The sequence below is a fragment of the Ictidomys tridecemlineatus genome, chromosome 5 (assembly GCF_052094955.1).
Source record: "Ictidomys tridecemlineatus isolate mIctTri1 chromosome 5, mIctTri1.hap1, whole genome shotgun sequence".
In the NCBI taxonomy this organism is placed as follows: domain Eukaryota; kingdom Metazoa; phylum Chordata; class Mammalia; order Rodentia; family Sciuridae; genus Ictidomys; species Ictidomys tridecemlineatus.
The window spans coordinates 11,965,792-11,986,010 of record NC_135481.1 but is presented as its reverse complement, the minus strand read 5'-3'; the positions used below and the strand labels follow the sequence as shown (position 1 = coordinate 11,986,010).

Sequence of the window (20,219 nt, the reverse complement as noted above, 5' to 3'; positions counted from 1 at the left end):
ACAACTGCGCTTGCGCAGACACGCCCTATGTCCTCCGCCCCGGGAAGCCACGCCTAGATTTTTCTTCCTCACCTTACGGCAGGACTAGGAACTCAGTTACATTCTCCCTCCACTAGAGAGGAATGTCGCAAGGGTGGGGAAAGAAACTCTGGGTTTGCGACCTTAGCTCTCGCTTTCCGGTCAATACTGAGGCGCTTGAAGGCTGGTTGGGGTGGTGAAGCCTGAGGCAGGTAAGAAACCTGCTTCCCACTTCGGTTTGTCTGAGCTTGTCCCGGTTGTGGATTGCTTTGTCCTCCCCCCAAACTAGTGTATCCCCCCCCTTCTGTGCTCCCGCTAGATTCTCAACGCCGCCCGTCATAGCCTCCGCCCCCAACACAGGCACGCCCCCTCCCCCATTTGTCCCCGCCTCCAGCCTCCCTTTCCTGCGGTTCCTTTCCATTCATTCCTCAGACTTTTCTTTCAGTGTTTTCCATGCTTTAAGTTCCAAAGTCGGACGCGAAAGAAATACTCAGCTCTTTGAACTGCAGACGATGATTCCACAATGGTAGCACAGTAAAATTATACAGGATGCTGTCTGAGCACAGACGATAGACCCCTGTTTATAGAGGAGGACTTTTCCCAGGTGACCTTTGGGTGACTCAAAGTACTGTGTTAAAAGACTAATGAGCAGTAGCTTGTAAAAGAAATGGGGGGGGGGGTACAAGTGGAAAGTTTGATGGTTACAAAACACGTGACAGGCCTGGAAGAGTAAAAGGGGATTAGAATATAATTGGTGAAAACCATATTGGTGTAGATTTCCTTTTAAACTACCCCTTTTATAAGATTTATCTTAAAGGAGAGAAATTAGGAACCATAATGTGGGCCCCAATAATGTTTTCTTTAAAGATGAGATTTTTTTTTAAGAATTAAAGTGTACCATTGAGCCATAAACAATTAAAGGATGAAGAAGACTAATGTATCAAGAAACCTAGTGAACTAAACCTTGTGTACTTTTTTCTTTTATGTATTTTTTTAGTTGCTAATGAACATTTATTTTATTCACTTATTTATATGCGAAGCTGAGAATGGAACCCAGTGTCTCACACACATGTGAGGCAAGCGCTCTACCTCTGAGCCACAACCCCAGCCAAAAACCTTATGTACTCTTTAGAACCACCTGGAAAGCTTTTTTTTTTTTTTAAGTTGCCCCACTCTAGACCAATTAAACTGTAAGGGCCAGCAATCAGAATTTTTTTAACCCTCCCCAGATGACTAATATTGAGGATTGCCGTCCATCAAACTAGAGAAGAGAAAATGAGAGGTAGAGAAGGGTAGGAAATTGGTGGAGTTGGCTCTGTAACATGAAGATGGGGGTCATTTGACAACAGAGTTGAGAATAGAATGAGAGGGTTGAGCAGAGTGCTGAAAGTTTTGAATAACTGCTCTGGGAACTGAGCAGATCTATGCCTGCCTTTCCTCTCATCAGAGTTCCATCCCTCAATCTTCAGTGAAGTCTGCCCCACTTACTGCTGTCTTTTCTTTCCCTTTCTTGCATCAGAGTTAAGCCAATTTACCAGATTCTGGGGTTGACCAACATCCACTCACCTGGTGCCTTGCAAATTTAGAGGGGTGTCTACTATTATTAATCGTTTAAGTTAGGAACAAGATTTGATATTTAAAATATAACCCTATTAGGATCACCAAGTATTAGGGGAAACAGACCGTTGGACAAAGAAAAATGCACTTGGCAAAGAAAAGCTCTAAAAGGTAAAGCCCAAAACAGCATGATGGCTCTCTATTAGCTAGTATTGTCTACCAAAAACTTGTCTCTCTGCCACCAGATAAGAAGCATTGATGTTGTCTAATATGGCTAGAGCATAGTATAGAGAGTAGAGGTAGGGAAGAGACGAAGATGATAAAGTGGGTTAACAGATTATGAGCTGTGAATTCCATGCCCAAGAGTTTAGATAATATAAGCAATTAATAGTTATAAATACAAAGGTGCCTAACCTCTTTTACTGTCTGGGTCTCTTTGGCCATCTGATCTGGGAATAGACCTCAAAAATGCTTTTAAGGGGCTGGGGTTGTAGCTCAGCAGTAGAGTGCAAGGCCCTGGGTTTGATCCTCAGCACTACATAAAAATAAATAAATAAAATAAAAGTTTTGTGTCCACTACAACCAAAAAATAAATATTTTTTCAAAAATGCTTTTAGATGTATAAAGTAAAATACATAAAGAGAAAAATCAATGTTTTTGAAAGTCTTCAAAATATTTTTTAAATGTGTGGTATAGTTACACATGCACTTCTCTGTGCATTAAATATCATCCAGCAGCAGGCCTAATTATATAATTCAAAGTAGTGATGAATATAAGTTAAATTTTGAGACAAAGACATAGAAACTGTTAATACTACTCTAATTTATTGCCTGTACTTATTGAAGAAAATTAAAAATGAATATGCCTTTTTTTTTCCCTAGACCAAGTTCATAGAAGTCTGAAATTCTAGCACATCCTGGTCTATAGATCCTGGTTTTAAGATAACCAAGTGTAATAATTTTACATGACAACAGCATGACAGATCTGTTTCAGAAACATGGTAGTGCAGTGTTTACTTCCCATCCCATCATCTCTGTTGAAGTGAGGATGGGGAGCTGGTTTTCTTTTGTTCCTTCTTCTGGGACAACAACCCACTTAGTACTAACCCACTATTGCCTAATAACCAGAACCTACAGGAGAAATGATCTTGTTCCTATAGTATATAGAAACAAGTATATAGTATATAGGAAAAATACCAGAAAAAAAAAATCAGGCAATTTTTTGAGGAAATCACTGAATGTCAAGCTGTTTTACTTAATTTGATAGATAGTAGAAAAATGTTACAATTTTGAAGAATAATGTGACTAGAGTTCTATTTAAAAAATTATAATAAAACAATGTCTTGGTTAATTGCCAAAAGAAGGGAATGAAGAGACTAAACCCATAAATTAATTCATTTTGTAAGAGATCAAATCTTGAAATAATTGCTAAAGAGACTGATGAATTATTTCTCAGTGGGATGACCAGTCTAAAGAAACATATATTGGATAAAATTACATACCTTTTAATGATGATACACACCCCAGTGTGGGGTCAACTAGCATTTTTTATGGTCAAGGCAAGCCCACCCTAGTATTATAAGTGAATTGTTAGCACTGTAAAGCAGCGGCCTTACCGCACATATAGGTTCAAAAATGTTAGTAAGGTCTTCACTAATCAAATTTCATCTATACCTGTATGAAGCTTTCATTTATGATTTCTTTCTTTTCTTTTTTTTTTTTTTTTTTTTTTGGCGCAACACCTTTTTTCTATTTATTTTTGCATGGTGCTGAGGATCGAACTCAGGGCCTCAGAGGTGCTAGGCAAGTGCTCTACCACTGACCTACAGCCCCAGCCCATCATTTCTGATTTTTTAAGTCCAGGACTCCTCTCTCCTTAACAATCCTTTAAACCTTTTGGGTAAGTAAACCTCACTGACAATCAAAAAGGAAAGTCCTCAAGGCCCAGATAATCTCTTTCAAAACTGATCAATTCTAGACTATATTAAAAATTTACTGCTCAGATCCCTACTAGTACCCAAATTATTTGTATAATCACATTATCCAAAAAAATTGAATTTGGGGGTTGAATATTACTAATCCAAAAGAAGAAAGTTTTTAACTTTCAGAACCAGATTCCCTAAGAGGCCACCTCCTTCAACACAACTAACCTATTTTGACTTTCTATCCAATACATGATTGGAAGCAATTGGGTAGTAATGTGGTTCAATACAGACTGAAAAAAAAAAAATCAAGATTATTGCTGATAACAGCAGTAGTCCTTGAAACTTAGAAAACTTTTTAAGAATTTTTTATTACTTAGAAGCTGGCGCACACCTATAATCCCAGTGCCTTAGGAGGCTGAGGCCGGAGGACTGCAAGTTCCAGGTCTGCCTCAATAACTTAGTGAAGCCCTAAGCAACTCACTTGAGACCCTGTCTCTAAATAAAATACAAAAGAGAACTAGGGATGTGGCTCCGTGGTTAAGTGCCCCCTGAGTCCAATCCCCAGTACAAAAAGAAAAAAAAAAGAAATGTCATTTTAATTTATAAGGCCTAAAATAAATAACATTTCCTATGTTTGTAACAATTGCATGTTTTTAGGAGTTTTTCAAAGTAGAATTTCATTTCTCTATTCTGCTCAAGAAAAATATTCACCTATTAAAACTCCTCTAGTTTATCAGACACTGAAAATATAAGGATGAATAAAATCTAATCTCTGCACTCAAGAGGGTAATATAAATCTTGATGTTAATTTTTACATGTCACATTATACAAATTTCCAGTGGTTTAGGCTTAGCACTAAAAGGAAGTATTTAATTGGGGGAAATTAAAGCCCCAAAACAAGGCTTGAACTTCCTTCCTGAAATATTTCTGTTTATGCTGCCATGAAAAACACATTTGGTCTTGAATGTGATTCTTTTTGTGAAAGTTCAAATAGAATCATACATTAAAACTTGGACATAGTGGGGGCTGAGGCTGTAGCTCAGTGGTAAAGTGCTTGCCTCTTGTGAGGCACTGGGTTCAGTCCTCAGCACCACATAAAAATAAGATACTGTGTGTTCATCTACAACTAAATAAACATTTTAAAAAAAATAGTTGGATGTAGGGCTGAGGTTGTATAGCTCAGTGGTAGAGTACTTGCCTAGCATGTGTGAGGCACTAGAATCTATTCTCAACACCACATACAAATAAATAAATAAAGGTGTTGTGTCCCTCTACAACAAAAAAGTTGGGCATGATTTTTTTTATGTTTTGTAAACAGCAAATTATATTTAAATTGTGTTTGCAGATTATGGAAAAGATAGACTTTGTTTTTTCCAAAGGATAGAAGTAAGACTTGTAGGGCTGAGGATGTGGCTCAAGTGATAGTGTGCTCACCTGGCATGCGTGCGGCCCGGGTTCAATCCTCAGTACCATATACAAAGGTGTTGTGTCCGCCAAATACTAAAAAATAAATATTAAAATTCTCTCTCTCCCTCTCTCTCTAAAAAAAAAAAAGAAGAAGAAGAAGTAAGACTTGTAAATTAAAGAAACAGGCATATTTTAGGTCAGCATAAACCTACAAGGAGATAATTTCCCCTCCCCCAAATGGAAATAGTTGTATTGTTTATGTGTTCATTTTAAAAAGAAAGAGGGTGGTGACCCACACTTGTAATCCCAGCTACACAGGAGGCTAAGGCAGGAGGATGGCAAATTCAAGGCCAGCCTGGGCAACTTAATGAGATCCTATCTCAAAAAGGACTGGGAAGTGCTGGGAGTGAAGATTAGTGGTAGAAAGCTTGCCTAGCATGTGTAGGCACTAGGTTCAATCCTCAGCACCACATAAAAATAAATAAATAAAATAAAGGTATTGTGTTCATCTACAACTAAAACTAAGAAAGAAAGAAAGAAAGAAAGAAGGGAGGGAGGAAGAAAGGAAAGAGGAAGAGAAAAGAAAAGAAAAAGGGCTGGGGATGTAGCTCAGTGGTGGAACACCCCTGGGTTCATTTCCCAGTACCAAAGAGGAAAAGAAAGGGATGTTCAATCCCCAGCACTGCAGAAAAAGGGGAAGAAGCAAAAAAGTATTAATTCTATTTCTTTTTTTTTTCTTTTTTCCTATCTATTTATTTTTAGTTCTGGTTGGGCACATAATAGGCGAGCGCTGTACCTCTGAGCTACAACCCCAGCCCCTAATCCTATTTCTTAAAAGAAAGTTTTTAATGGATTTTGTTCTTATTTTGTGTATATTTTTATTATATACAAATTTTATGTAACTGCCCTTTTCATAACATAGTATGAACATTTTTCTGTGTCAATAAATTTACATCTACAACTTTAATAGTTAAAAACTTTCATTATGTAGGAACCCCATTATTTAAACATATCAGTCATCTTTTTAACTCCATGTTGTTTATAATTTTTCTGATGTAAATATTGGTGTGGCTATTTTTACAAGTATAACATTTCCCGTAAGATAAATGCTTAAAAGTATAATCCCTGCATATGTACACTTCTTAAGTATTAAAAGGTAACGTCAGCTGGGCATGGTAGTACATACCTGTAATCCTGATTACTCTGGAAGCTGAGGCAAGAGGATCTCAATTTTGAGGCCATCCCTGGCAATTTAGAAAGTCCCTGTCTAAAATTAGGAAGTCGAAAGGTCCAAGGACATAGCCAGTGGCAAAGCACCTCTGTTGTTCAGTCCTTCAGACAGCAGGAAAAGAAATTAAAATGTAATGTCCAATTACCCTTCAAAAAGCTTGCTTTTGCAATTGCACCCACCTATAATTCCAGAAACTCATGAGGCTGAGGAAGGATGACCACAAGTTCAAGTCCATTCTCAGCAATTTTGCAAGACCCTATCTCAAACAATAAAAAGGACTTCAGATCATTAGTTCAGTGGTAAAGAATCCCTGAGTTTGATGCTCAGGTCCCCCCCTCCCAAAATTGCTTTTGTTTACATTCCTGTCAAAATGAGAGTGTTCATTTTTCCTTAGGTTCAACAATGCTAATTATTAGTAGTATTCTCATCTTTGCTAATTTGATGATTAGATGAAAAAGGAATTCTAGTTTTAACTTGCATGAATTACCTATTTTTTTTTAACTTTCATTTCGTTGATTACTAGTAAGGTATTGAGTGTCTTTTCATGTGTTTATTGACCAGTAATATGAATGCATTAGCTTCTGTTTTCTCTGTTTCATATTTCTCATATTTCTCCCTTTTAACACACATCTTTCTAGAATATAATTTGATATAAAGCAGCATTCTACAATTCTAACTATTTTTAGTCAAATGGTTAACAAGTTATCACAGTGCCATTTATTTAAAAACCAAGCAAGTATATCCTCTACTTCAGTGCACAGACAAGGTGTCAATAGGTACCCAACAACAACAACTAAATCGACTTCATGTCAAAAAAGTGGGAAAAATCAAACTAAAAACAGTTAAATGAACTTTTTATTCTCAAATTTTTCCTAGCCTCCATTGTGCTTGTGTGTATTATAAATCTCTAATAAAGAGTTTTAGGATTTAGCATTTCTCCAACTTTTTTAACTATATAGTCTTTTTTCTTTTTTTCTTATCTATGCTACTGAGCTATCTAGTATACTAGCTACTGGTTACATGTGGTTTGTTTTGGTTTGGTATGGTTTGATTTTGGTACTAGGGATTGAAAACAGAGATGCTTTACCACTGAGCTAAGTCCCTAGTCATTTTTATTTTTTATTTTGAGACAGGATCTCACTAAGTTTCTGAAGCTGGCCTTGAACTTGTGATCCTGCCTCAGCCTCCTGAGTTGCTGGTATTACAAGTATGCACCATTGCAACTGTCCACATGTGGCTATTTAAATTTTTAATTTTAATTAAATAAAATAATTAGGTTCCTCAGTCACACTGATCACCTTTTTAAGTACTCAGTAGCCACATGTGGCTAATTACTACAGTATTGAACATTGCAGATAAAGAACATTTCCATTTTCACAGGAAGTCCTATTGAACAGCACTGCTATAGAACATAGTGTTCCGTGGAACTCACTGAAAACACTGGAACAATCCATAATTTCTCCCATTGATTTGTAATGGTTCCACCAACATATTTTAAATTTCTGACATATGCATTGGTTTGTTTTGATTTTTTTCTACATTGGTTTGTTTTTATATTGCTCCTTGATTTATCTATTTCTGTCCCAATATCACACAGCTAATTGTGAGTCAAACTCCTAACAGAAACGAAGAATTCTTATATAGAGTATAGTTAGATTTGTAGGAATAGTAAAGATTGTTGTACTTCTAAATTTCTATAAATGTAAACATTTGTTAGAATTTGATTCATAGTATTGAGATCTATACTCCATTATTTATTCATTTACTCTACAATTATTTACTGACAAGTGCCTGACAAGCATTCAGGTCCTAGAGTTAGAATGGCAGACAAGGTCCCTTGTTCCCTTATTTTAATGGAGCTTTCACTCTTGCTTTAGAGAGGGAGGGAAAAAGAGAAAGGGGTAGAGTATATTCAACAAGCAAATATATATACATATACATACATATTTTTTAAACTATTTAGTCACAAATACTGTACAAGGAATTGAAATTAGAGTGATAGAGAAGTAACTGGTGGTCTCCAGAGTAGACCTCTGTGAATAAGTAGCATCTAAACAGATCTAGAATCCCCCTGCCAAAAAAAAAAAAAAAAACAGGTCTAAAACCAAGAGCAGTGATCTGTGTGCCTGTAATCCCAGCTACTCAGGAGGCTGAGGCAGGAAGATAGTCAGTTCTAGACTAGCCTTAGCAACTTAGTGAGACCCCCTCTCTAAAATAAAAAACAAAATAAAATAAACTGAGATATACCCAATAGAAGTTGCAGACACTAGAAATTCCAGGCATAGCTAGTATACCAGCTCTCTGGTGGGAAAAAGTATGGTACAGCATGTTTAAGGAATAAAAATATGGATGTAACTAGGTTATGTGTGACCATAAAGAAGAGTAATGGTAGATGACACTAGGAAAGCAGCTTGTTACATGGGGTATATAGGGTTTTGTAAGCTAGAATAGGAAATTTGCTCCCCCTCCTTCCCCTGCCATATTGTAGGGAGCTAATACAAGGTCTTAAGCTGGAGATAAACATGACCTAACTTTAAATTTTAAACAATTGTTCTGACAGCTATATGGAGAATTTCCTGGATAATGAGTAGAGATGAGACTTGTTAGGCTAGGTTAGACAAGAAATGATCAATTTGACTAAGCCAATAGTGGTAAAAATGGAATATACTAGACAAATTCAGAACATTTTAGCTATAGAATCAACAGGATTTGTTATCAATTGGATAAAGGTATGAAGAGAATAGAAAACTCAAGGATGATGTTTATATTTTTCTAGGTTGTTTCCAGGCTGATTGTTACATGCAAAATTGCAACCATAAAACTACTGAATAGGGCTGGGGTTGTAGTTTAGTGGTAGAGCACTTGTCTAATACATGTGAGGCCCTGGATTAGATCCTCAGCACCACATAAAAATAAATTAAAAAAATAAAGATATTGTGTCCATCTACAAAAAAAAATTTTAAAAAGATACCACTAAATATACTTTGAATAAATTTGCTTAAGTAAATATTTTTCATACACATTTAAGCTGCAGAAGCAAAAGCTTGTACTCATGCCTTGATTTAATTATTAGGAATCTGATTCCTAAGAATTAGGGGTTTACATTACATCAATTGTGGACAAAAATTGGACTGTTCCACTAAGTATCCAAGATAGCAGAAGAGAGTGAATTGAGAAAATTACCTGCCATAGGTGCAGAAGTTCTATGGGAATCTCTTATTTTTTTTTCAATTCATGTTGATTTTGCATGTTATTCTACAATAGATGCATGTTTATGTTAATAATTAGAATGTTTTAAATTACTAAAATATTTTGTCAATAATTAAGTTGTTTAGCCCTTGGCCCCTCAAACTGGTGAAATTTAACCTCTAGGAAGATGCACTGTGGTTATTCTATTTCTTGATGGTGGTTTGTTGATATCTGCTAGCACATAGTCACACATCCACTTAGAGAAGCACAGACCACATTTGTGAGCATTTGCAGTTTGATATAACTTGAAACAATAACCAAGGAAGTAAAAGAATTACATTTAGAAACTACTAAAAGCCTTTATAATCTTCACTTAAAATGAGTAGAAACACTGTACCCTGTGTTTATAAAAATATACCAAATGAAGCTGTTCCATGTGTTTTTAAGGGACATTTGAGAATAATTATGGGGGAAAATGAATGAAGGTTATAGTTCTCAGTATGTTTTTGTTTGTTTGTTTGTTTGTTTGTTTTGGTATTGGGGATTGAACTCAGGGCCTTGTGCATGTGAGGCAAGCACTCAACCAACTGAGCTATACCCCCAACCCTTCAGTATGTTTTCTGTTGGGCTTTACAGTAAAATAGACTTATCGGGATTTTACTACTTTATTCAACAACCAACAAGCAGATTTCCCTAGGAGTTATGAAAACTGTTGTAGACCTTATGAAATGCTTGTTAATGTAAGACCCTGATAAATTTTTGATATTACAAAATATTTATGTATATATCTACAAAGTAGTTTTTTTATATCCACTGTAATTAGTATTTTTAACATTTCTATTCATAAAACTCCAGATTGAAATAACAGTGCTGAGCGCAGTGAGCCACGCCTGCAATCCCAGAAACTTGGAGAGGCAGAGGCAAGAGAGTAACAAGTTCAAGAGCAGCCCCAGCAAATTAGTGAGGCCCTAAGCAACTTAGTGAGACCCTGTCTCAAAATAAAAAAGGACTAGGGGTGTAGTTCAGTGGTAAAGCATCCCTAGTACCCCACCCCCCCAAAAGTAGCAGCAGCAAGAAATAGTAGCCTCTCTAGTTAAAGGGTACTTAATCTCCCCCAAATAGCCCCCAGAAGTATCTTAAAAGCAATTCAACTTAGAAGTTTACAATAGGTTGCATAACAGTAGTATAGAATAGGAATCAGCAAAATTTTTCTCTAAGAAGCCAAGCATTAAAAATTTTAGACTTTATAGGCTACTCATCTTTGTCCTGATGGCTCAAGAGTAGTCAAAGGCAATAGGTAAACAAATGATGATTTTTTTTTTCCAATAGAACTTTATTTACAAAACAACTGTCAGTGACCCAAATTTGCCCTGTAGGCTATATTTGTTAATCCTTGGACTAGAAAATTAGAATTCTTCAGGATTTTTTTAAAATAAGACAGCAGGCCGTGCTGGTGGTGCATGCCTATAGTCCAGCAACTCAGGAGGGGAAGGCGGAGGATTGCAAGTTCAAGCCAGCCTCTGCAACTTGACAAGACCCTTTCTCAAAAATAAAATAAAAAGGGCTAGGGATGTAGCTCAGTGGTAGGGTCCCCTGATTCAAACCCCAGTACTGCTAAAAGGAAAAAAAAAAAATTGACAAAGATGAAAGCTTAGACTTAAGGGTTGTGGAATGTAGAATTAGATGACACTTTTAGAAATCATAGAATTAGCCAGGTGCAGTGATGCACACCTATTATCCCAGTGGCTTGGGAACTAAGGCAGGAGGATCTTGGTTCAAAGTCAGCCTCAGCAATGGCAAGACCCTATTTCTAAATAAAGTACAAAATAGGGCTGCGATTTGGCTCAGTGGTTGAGTGCCCCTGAGTTCAATCCTGGTATCCTCCCCCAAAAAAGAAGAAATCATAGAATTATTTGGAAACATCTTTAAAATATCCTCTATTACTAGGTGTGATGGCGCATTCCTGTTATCTTAGACTCCAGGGAGGCTGAGGCAGGAGCATTCCTGTTATCTTAGACTCCAGGGAGGCTGAGGCAGGAGGATTGTGAGTTCCAAGCCAGCATCAGCAATTTAGCAAGGCCCTAAGCAACTCAATGAGACCCTGTCTCTAAATAAAATATAAAAAAGGGCTGGAGTTGTGAGTCACTGGTTAAGCACTCCTGGGCTCAATCCCTGGTACCAAAAATAAAAACAAAAAACAAAAACCCTCTACTCCTAGATAAAGATCATATATGCTCTTTAAAATGCCCATAGATGATTATCCTGTTTCCTTGGCTAGAACCAATATTTATTCCATCCAAACCCCTCAGTTTACAGATTATGAACCTGAGACTCAGATGAATTGTTTTATTCAAAGTCAAACACTGGTTAATTGCAAATATGAACTAAATCCCAGATCTTCAAGCTCCCAGCCTAATGTTTTTCCTACTGAACTAGCAGCTTCTTCCCTTAATTATATCAGCAGGTAATCAGAATGGCTCCTATTTAATTGTTAATTTTCCCTTTTAGTTTCTTTTATTTCATTACCTTGCTTTTTAACAAAATATTAAAGTAGTGTACATTTTAAAGATTTTGAGATTAATATGAAAGAAATAGTTCTCCTACTAAAACTAAATCTGTTTAGAGAAGTGTTCTACACTCTGAACTTAAAATTAACTTCATCTAGCTACAGATGTTGAAAGATACAATAAACTAAACCTTGTAAATCACAGGGTTTGTGTATACGGATAACATTAATATTATTGCTGTACTCTCAGGTTGAGAGAGCAATTTTCTCTGGAGTTAGCATTTCTCTTCTTCCTCTTTACCCAACTCCGCCGCTGGCCACACACACACACACACACACACACACACACACACACACACACACACTCTCTCTCTCTCTCTCTCTCTCTCTCTCTCTCACACCCTTTCTAATGCTGGGGATTAAATTCAGGGCCTCCTGCATGTTAAGCATACCCTCTACCACTGAGCTACTCTGCCAGCCCCGCATTCACTCTTATATCAAAGATAAAGCACAAGAGCACAGTCATGCCAGATATCTATCTTTGATGACTTTGTGGCTTTATATAAAGAGACAAATGCTTTATTTTCAAGATTTTTAGGGCTCATCATTACCACTCCAAATACAAGGAATAAGGAAGGAAACAAGAGCCTATTATATACCAGACAACATAGCTGAATGTTTTCACTCATATTTTTAGTTCATCTGGCAATATTATACAAGTTTTTTTTACTACCTCATTTTACAGTCCTGGAAAAATGATAAATTTTCCCAGGGTCGCATAGATAGCAAGTAGCAAAGTCAGAGCCTAGACCCAAAGCTTCCTAGCCTCAAAACAATTGTAGGATTTTACTAATAGAACTTCATGAGGAAGTCATTGTCTCCCCCTTCCTCAATTCAGTCATCTTTCTTGCTACTCCTCCAGTCTAACCATCTACTAATACCAAACACACAGGTCTATTAATTCTAAAGAGATTTATCATGAACACACAGGAAAGCAGAAAGCCAAAGTAAGAGTAGAAATGTTACAGAGAGTAAGTAAATTTTAGGAGGCCTCATTTCTCTCTTTTTCCCCTAATCTGTAGATTCTGACTCCCTTTTACTAATGTTACATTTATATGTCTTACATTTATTGCAACTCAGATATGCCATGAACAATGCTCATGATATAGAAAGGAGGTATTCCTGGGATGGATGTAAATGGTTCTTTTCTTAGAACCATTTTCTTTTCTTAGGTTCCTGTCTATCCCAACCCACTAATAATGATATCATCAGCTTCCCAGTCACCCCAGCTGAAACCCTCAGGCTATTTCTTAATTCTCTTATCCACCTTCTTCTTATCACCTATTAAATCTTACTGATTCTCTGTAGCATCTTTTCCTCCTTGCCTTTCCATTCCTACTACCTCTTTTAGGTCATTACCTCCCACATTTACTTTCTTTTTTTAACAGGGTCTTACTAAGTTACTTAGGGCCTTGCTTGCTTAGTTGCTGAGGCTCACTTTGAACTTGTGATTCTCCTGCCTCAGCCTCCCTAGCTGCTAGGATTGACTATAGCCATCAATTCCACTGCAGCCAACAAACATTTACTTTCAATAAAAATCTAATTGATCTCTGCCTTCAATTTCTCTCCCTATCGATTAATTCCATATATTATAACTGAATTCTTAATCTTCCTAAAGCATTGACTTAGCCATTAATAACACCTATTTCCTCCAGTATTAATTCTAAACTCCTTCACATGAAATTGAGTGCTGCATCTCTTAGCTTCTAATAATCTTCTTCTAACCCTCACTTACACTCCACCCTTATCTACATTCCACCTAATCCCACTTCATTTCAGCCACACTGGACTACTCAAGATTCTCTCCACACTTAGAGGCACTTTCCTTGTTCTCTACCACCTTAATGCCCTTCTCCATGCATCCAATTCCACTTGCCCTTCAAGAGCCCACTTTTATGCCACTTTCTCCTTGAATCCTTTCCTAGACTGGGCACTTTAAAAAAAAAAAAAAAACTCTTAGCCAGAAGTTAACTTTTCCTTCCAAGTTTCCATATGTTTTATTTGTGTCTCTTACTGGTTTCCTCCATTGTTGACTGTAACCATCTTTGTATCACCCACAACACCTAATATTAGGTGCTCAGACGTGTAGACTAAAAGAATTGTGTATGCAATATGTGTTCCTTAAAATAGGTTTAAACCCAGTGAATTTTAGAACTGTGGCTATTTCATTCTGTACTTTTAGCCCCTAGCACATGGGAAGCATTCAGTAAATATTTGTTAAATGAAATACAGTTTATGAGTACTGGAGTATAAATTTCTTGATCACATGATAGACATCTAAAAATAGTTTGTGTGGGATTTTTTTAAAAACCTAATTACTTGTTTCTTTACGTTATATTGACAAATACCCTATGATAAAAATTGTGTATTAATAGTTTCACTTTACAGAAGAGAAAATTCAGTAGTTTATTCATGATCACACAGCCAGTGAGTAACAGAACTGAATCTAAAATTCAAGTCTTTAGATGAAATGTTTAGAGCTCATGTTCTTTGCTGAGAGGGGTTTGGCCAAAGGCTAGTTTAGTTTTCTTTGCATTAGTGTCTTGGGAGTTTAATTATTATATTCATGCTGTATGAAATTGAATTAGAGTTTTGATTAATCCTTTATTTGTGTGCTAGATGTTTTAAAACTCAAAAACAAAACTCTTTTTTTTTTTTTTTTTTTTGTGTGTGTGTGTGTGTGTGTGTGGTGTTGGAGGTCCAACCCAGGTCCTCCTCACACACAATAGGCAAACGCTACCACTGAGCTGTCTCCCAGCCCACAAAAATTGTTTTTGAAAATATTCACTCTGCCTGTGGACACTCCCTCCAAGGTGAGATGATTGTACTCAAGCTCTCTTCTCTTTGTAAGCTCCTATCTCCAGCTGGCTATAAAGGTGCAGATCTGATTTCAGCTAGCAGCATAGAGAACAGGTCCTTGGGTATTTGCCAAGCTGTGCAGTCTGGTACTCATACTATACAGTGTTCATTGAAAGCATGGGGAGTGGGGTTCTGTATCTAGAAGCCTTGCTTGACCCACATGTAGACATTTCCTTTTGTATTAATATACTCTTAGATTAAGACATATCAGTAAACTGAGTACCTGATCTCCACCAAATTGCTTTTACTGAATTGCCATTTGCTCATTTGGTGTCAGACTAGATATTAAGGATCATTGTGAGAAAAACCTTACCAAACTATTGCAGCCATCATGCCCCATATTTATGGACATATTTGTTAAGATACACTGTGTTGACTTTTATAAAAATTCCATGAGAAAAAATATCTGACCTTAATACAAAGAAATCTTTTACCTCTTCTATGCAATTGCCTTGTTTTTACCTCATGAACATTGTGAATGTTTAACTTAACTCTCTCTGGTTAGTTGCCAAAAACCTTAGAGCCAAATTTGTGGCTCACCCATGATAAATATGCTCTATGCCTCGTTAACTTTGTTCCTAGCTCCAGTTTATATCACTGCTCTGGTTATTCCTTTTTCATTCCTTCTTCTTAAGAAAATTTTAATTCATACCATCTTATTTATGTATAAATACATATTTTTCATCAACAGCTGTATATTATTTCTGCAGTAGTTCAAATCATGATATACCATGTGTACATGATACTCCTTTTTTTAATTTATTTTTTTGGTGGACACAACATCTTTATTTTATCTTAAATGGTGCTTAGGATCGAACCCAGCACCCCACGCATGCCAGGGGAGCGCGCTACCTCTTGAGCCTCAACTTCAGCCCTGATACTCCTTAGTTACTTAATTTACTCTAGATTTTTTTTCTTGAAGTGTATATTTATTTTTTATAAAGGTTTTGGCATAGTTTTGATTACATAAAAATAATAGTCACAAAGTTGCATGTTATAATAGTATAACCAAATAGCAAAATAACTGGTCTAATGGTAGAATTAATTAAATTGACATCATAATTCTAGCCCTGTCTTTTACAGGAGTACTATTGTTATCTTATAATATGCTTTGTATGGTACAAATGCAGTTATCTGATCTTTGACAAAAGATGCCAAAAACATAGATAGGAGTAAAAATAGCCTTTTTAACAAATGGTGCTGGGACAACTAACTGGTTATCAATGTGTACAAGAATGAAACTAGACCCTTACCTCTCTCCCTGAACAAAAATCAATTAAAAATTGGTTAAACACTTGGGGTCAGGGTTGTGGCTCAGTGTTAGAGTGCTTGCTTAGCATGCATGAGGCACCGGGTTCGATCGATACCCAGCACTACATAAAAATTTTTTAAAAACATAGAAATAAAGGTATTGTGTCCATTTACCACTAAAAAATACATATTAAAAAAATTTAATGTATTAAGCACTTCAGAATTAGGCCAGAAACTATGCAACCCCTAGACGAAAACATAGGGTCAACACTCCAGCATTTAGGCACAGGCAATGACTTTCTCATTCACACCCATAAAGCTCAGGAAATGATGCCAAGGGTTAATAAATGGGACAGCATCAAATTAAAAAGCTTCTGCATAGCAAAGGAAACAATTAGGAATCTGAAAAGATAACTTACATAATGAGAGGAAATCTTTGCTACTACTCTTCTGATAGGATTAATATCTAGAATATATAAAGAGCTCAAAAAACTTTATACCAAAAAATCAAATAACCTAATTAATAAATGGGGAAATTAATTAAAGACACTTCTCAAAAAAAGAAATACAAATGACCAACAAATATATGAAAAAATGTTCATTGTCATTAACAGGGAAATGAAAATCAAGTCTAAACTGAGATTTCAACTCACTCCAGTTAGAATGGCAGTCATCAAGAATACAAAAATAATAAGTGCTAAAGAGGATGTGGAGAAAAAGAAACACTTTGACACTTTTGGTGGGATTGTAAATTAGTACAACCATTATGGGAATCAGTATGAAGGTTCCTCAAAAGACTTGGCATGGAACTACCATATGACCCAGCTGTACCTCTCCTCAGTATTTATCCTGAGGAATTAAGATCATCATACTACAGTGATATATGCATACACATGTTTATAGCAGCACAATTCACAACAGCCAAACTGTGGAACCTAGTCTAGGTGTCTTATCAACAGATGAATGGGGGGCAGAAATGTGTTATATATACACAGCCATTTTAAAAAATGAAATTACTGCATTTGCAGGAAAATGGACGGATCTAGAGACCATCATGTTAAGAAAAATGAGTCAGACTCAGAAGGTTAATGGTTATATGTTTTCTCTCATGTGGAAACTTAGAGAGGAAAAGCGAAAATAAAAGTGGGGCAGATTTCTTTAAAAGTCAAAAGGAGATCCATAAAGGAGAGAGACCAAAAACTGGAAGGTGGGGAGGAAGGGAGGATGTGTTGGGAAGTGAAATTGGCCAAATTATATTGTTATATTGTGTGCATATATGATGATGTGATGATGTAAAGTAAATCCCATCAATATGTATGACTGGCCTGGCACGGTGGCTGGGGAAGCCGAGGCAGGATAATCATGAGTTTAAAGCCAGCCTCAACAAAAGCAAGGCACTAAGCAACTGCCTCTGAGTTCCAACTCCAGTACCCCCCAAAAAATGTACAACTGAAATACCCCAATAAATGTGGGGGTGGGGAAGATATTGTGTTGCCAGGTCAATGCATAGCAGTTAACTGTTAATTCTGTTGAGTCTGTAGGTTCAACTGTTATGTCATCTTCTACATTCACCAGACCTGTTGCCTTTTTTTTTCTCCCTGACTTGAATCAAGCATATTTATCCCACCAGACTTTTTGCTTTTGCTGTAGGTTAGTCCTTCTATCATTTGTACAAGATGATATATAAAAATGTTTATTCCCAAACCTCATTTGCTTTGATTGGCTTGGACTTCTCTCTGGATTTTCTGAGTACCTTACTAATATCATCCAATTGATAATATAAATATTATTTGTATGCTTTTTAAACTCTTTTGGTACTATCAAGTAAATTTTTTGTCCTTTTCTACAACTCTCTGAGGTGTGTAAGGCAAATAGATGCCCTTTTTACTGATGACAGAAACAAGGAAAAAATCATTTAATTGCTCAAAATAATACTAGGAAATCAATGGTAAAACTAGGGCTAGACTCAGTTCTCCTGATTCCCATGTTGTATTTACCTTTCAAAAAGTTAAAAGAAGGGGTTGGTATTGTAGCTCAGTGGTAGAGCACCTGCTTCACAATGTGAGGCACTCATAAAAATAAAAAAAATAAAATAAAAGTATTGTGTCCATCTACAACTAAAAAATATATTTAAAAAAAGAATTTCTAACTTACATTATAAGTGTTACATAGTCTTTATCCTGACTCTGAGGTTAAAGATGAGAAATGAGCAAAGACATATCACTTATGCTCATAGCTGGGCAGAATCAAGGATAAATTTCATTACTCTCATTATTTTCTGTTCTTGAAATTACAGTTCCTTTTAACTACAACTCTAACCACTGTTACTTTCCATTATGGAAGGAAGAAGCAATATTTTACCTCTTGAAAAGTAATGTTGAAATAAAAACTGTTTCCCTTGATAATTAGTGATCTTTCCTTCAGGCCCTTTAAAGTCATCTTTTTAAAAATAATTTTTTAGTTGTAGATGGACACAATATCTTCACTTTATTTATTTTTATGTGGTGCTGAGTATCAAACCTAGTGCCTCACACATGCTAGGCAGGTACTCCACCACTGAGCCATAACCCCAGCCCCTAAAGTCATCTTTAGAAAACTAAAGTTAAAAGAAGGAGTTGGGACTGTAGCTCAGTGGTAAAGTGCCTGCCTCACACATGTGAGGTACTGGGTTCGATCTTCAGTACCACATAAAAATAATAACTAATATAACAACTAATTTGTTGTTCGTATCATGCATATTTACTGAAGAGCCACTGCTCTGGTATTTGGTAGAAGATTAGCTAGGATTTTAACCAAGTTTGCCAATATTTGCATTAAAATACAAAATTAAAATTTCATACTTCCTGTCTGCATGGAAAAATGCCAAAGTTTTAATTCTAATTGTTCATATACAACACATAAGCTAAAGTTTCTTGAGTGTTTACTCTTAGCCAGGCATTATTGCTAAACACTTTATGTTTACCGTAACCCTATAAAAGTAGGTACTATTTACATCCTGGCTTTATTTTCAACAGTAAATATTGTCTTCTGTCTCTCCTTCAGCTCCTGGAATTTCTGAGCAGCACTGGTCCGTACAAAATGGACCCTGTAGTCTTGAGTTATATGGACAGTCTTCTGCGGCAATCAGATGTCTCACTATTAGATCCTCCAAGCTGGCTCAATGACCATATTATTGGATTTGCCTTTGAGTACTTTGCCAACAGTCAGTTTTGTGATTGCTCTGACCACGTCTGCTTCATCAGCCCTGAAGTCACCCAGTTCATCAAATGTACTAACAACCCATCAGAAATTGCCATGTTCCTTCATCCCCTGGACCTTCCCCACAAGAAAGTTGTATTTTTAGCCATCAATGATAACTCTAATGAGGCAGCAGGGGGAACCCACTGGAGTTTGTTAGTTTATCTCCAAGATAAAAATAGCTTTTTTCATTATGATTCCCATAGCAGAAGCAACTCATTTCATGCAAAGCAGGTAGCAGAGAAACTAGAGGCTTTCTTAGGCAGAAAAGGAGACAAACTGGTCTTTGTGGAAGAGAAAGCCCCTGCTCAACAAAACAGCTATGACTGTGGGATGTACGTGATATGTAACACTGAGGCTTTGTGTCAGAACTTCTTTAGGCAACAGCCAGAATCACTACTGCAGCTACTTACCCCTACATACATCACAAAGAAGAGGAAAGAATGGAAAGATCTCATTGCCAGACTTGCTAAAAATTAGCTATTGAAGAATATCTGTGACTTTAGAAGTCTCCTCTTTCTGCCCTTCCCCATTTATTGAATGACCCCAGTCTCAGTGCCTGAGGGAAGATGCCTGGTAGAGGAAGCTTAATTTTTTTTTTTTAAGAATGTCATCTTCTGCATTATCTTAGTGGAAAGTTTCACATTAACCCTGACTTGAGAGCAATATATTCTGTAAAAATGTCTTGAAATTATGCACCAAAACCTTAAAACAATCTTAACATTTAATATACATGAGGTTCAAATAAGACTTGTGTTTTTATTGGTGTAAAATTAATTCACTTGGTCTCTCTTATCCACATAGGCTTATTCCAAAGGAAAAACAGTCATCTGTAAAACAAATCAAGTATATATGAAACGTAGAGGAATGCAAGAGAATGATAGAAGAACCAAAAACTTGTTGCATGGCCTACATAATTAAAGAGTTCCATTTGTTGGAAACAGATCAAGGCCTAACTTAATTAATAGTATGAGAATCAG

At 36.4% G+C, this 20,219-nt stretch overlaps 2 protein-coding genes across 4 annotated transcripts in view; one reads left to right on the top strand and one right to left on the bottom strand.

Annotated features, from left to right (window-relative positions):
* The window catches only part of Myo9a (myosin IXA), a 293,301-nt gene that overhangs the window by 260,945 nt on the left and 12,137 nt on the right, over positions 1-20,219 (bottom strand). The gene's annotated exons all lie outside the window — the stretch shown is intronic.
* On the top strand, positions 51-19,987 carry Senp8 (SUMO peptidase family member, NEDD8 specific). 3 transcript variants are annotated; one of them, XM_078049354.1, is made up of 4 exons: positions 51-230; positions 1,675-1,746; positions 14,591-14,705; positions 19,045-19,987. In XM_078049354.1, exon 4 carries the CDS (start codon positions 19,081-19,083, stop codon positions 19,717-19,719), a length of 639 nt encoding a protein of 212 aa, XP_077905480.1. In that variant the 5' UTR covers positions 51-230; positions 1,675-1,746; positions 14,591-14,705; positions 19,045-19,080; the 3' UTR covers positions 19,720-19,987. The 3 variants fall into 3 exon arrangements, with proteins under 3 accessions (XP_077905480.1, XP_013213984.1, XP_005316808.1); XM_013358530.4 differs by lacking the exon at positions 1,675-1,746; XM_005316751.5 differs by lacking the exons at positions 1,675-1,746; positions 14,591-14,705.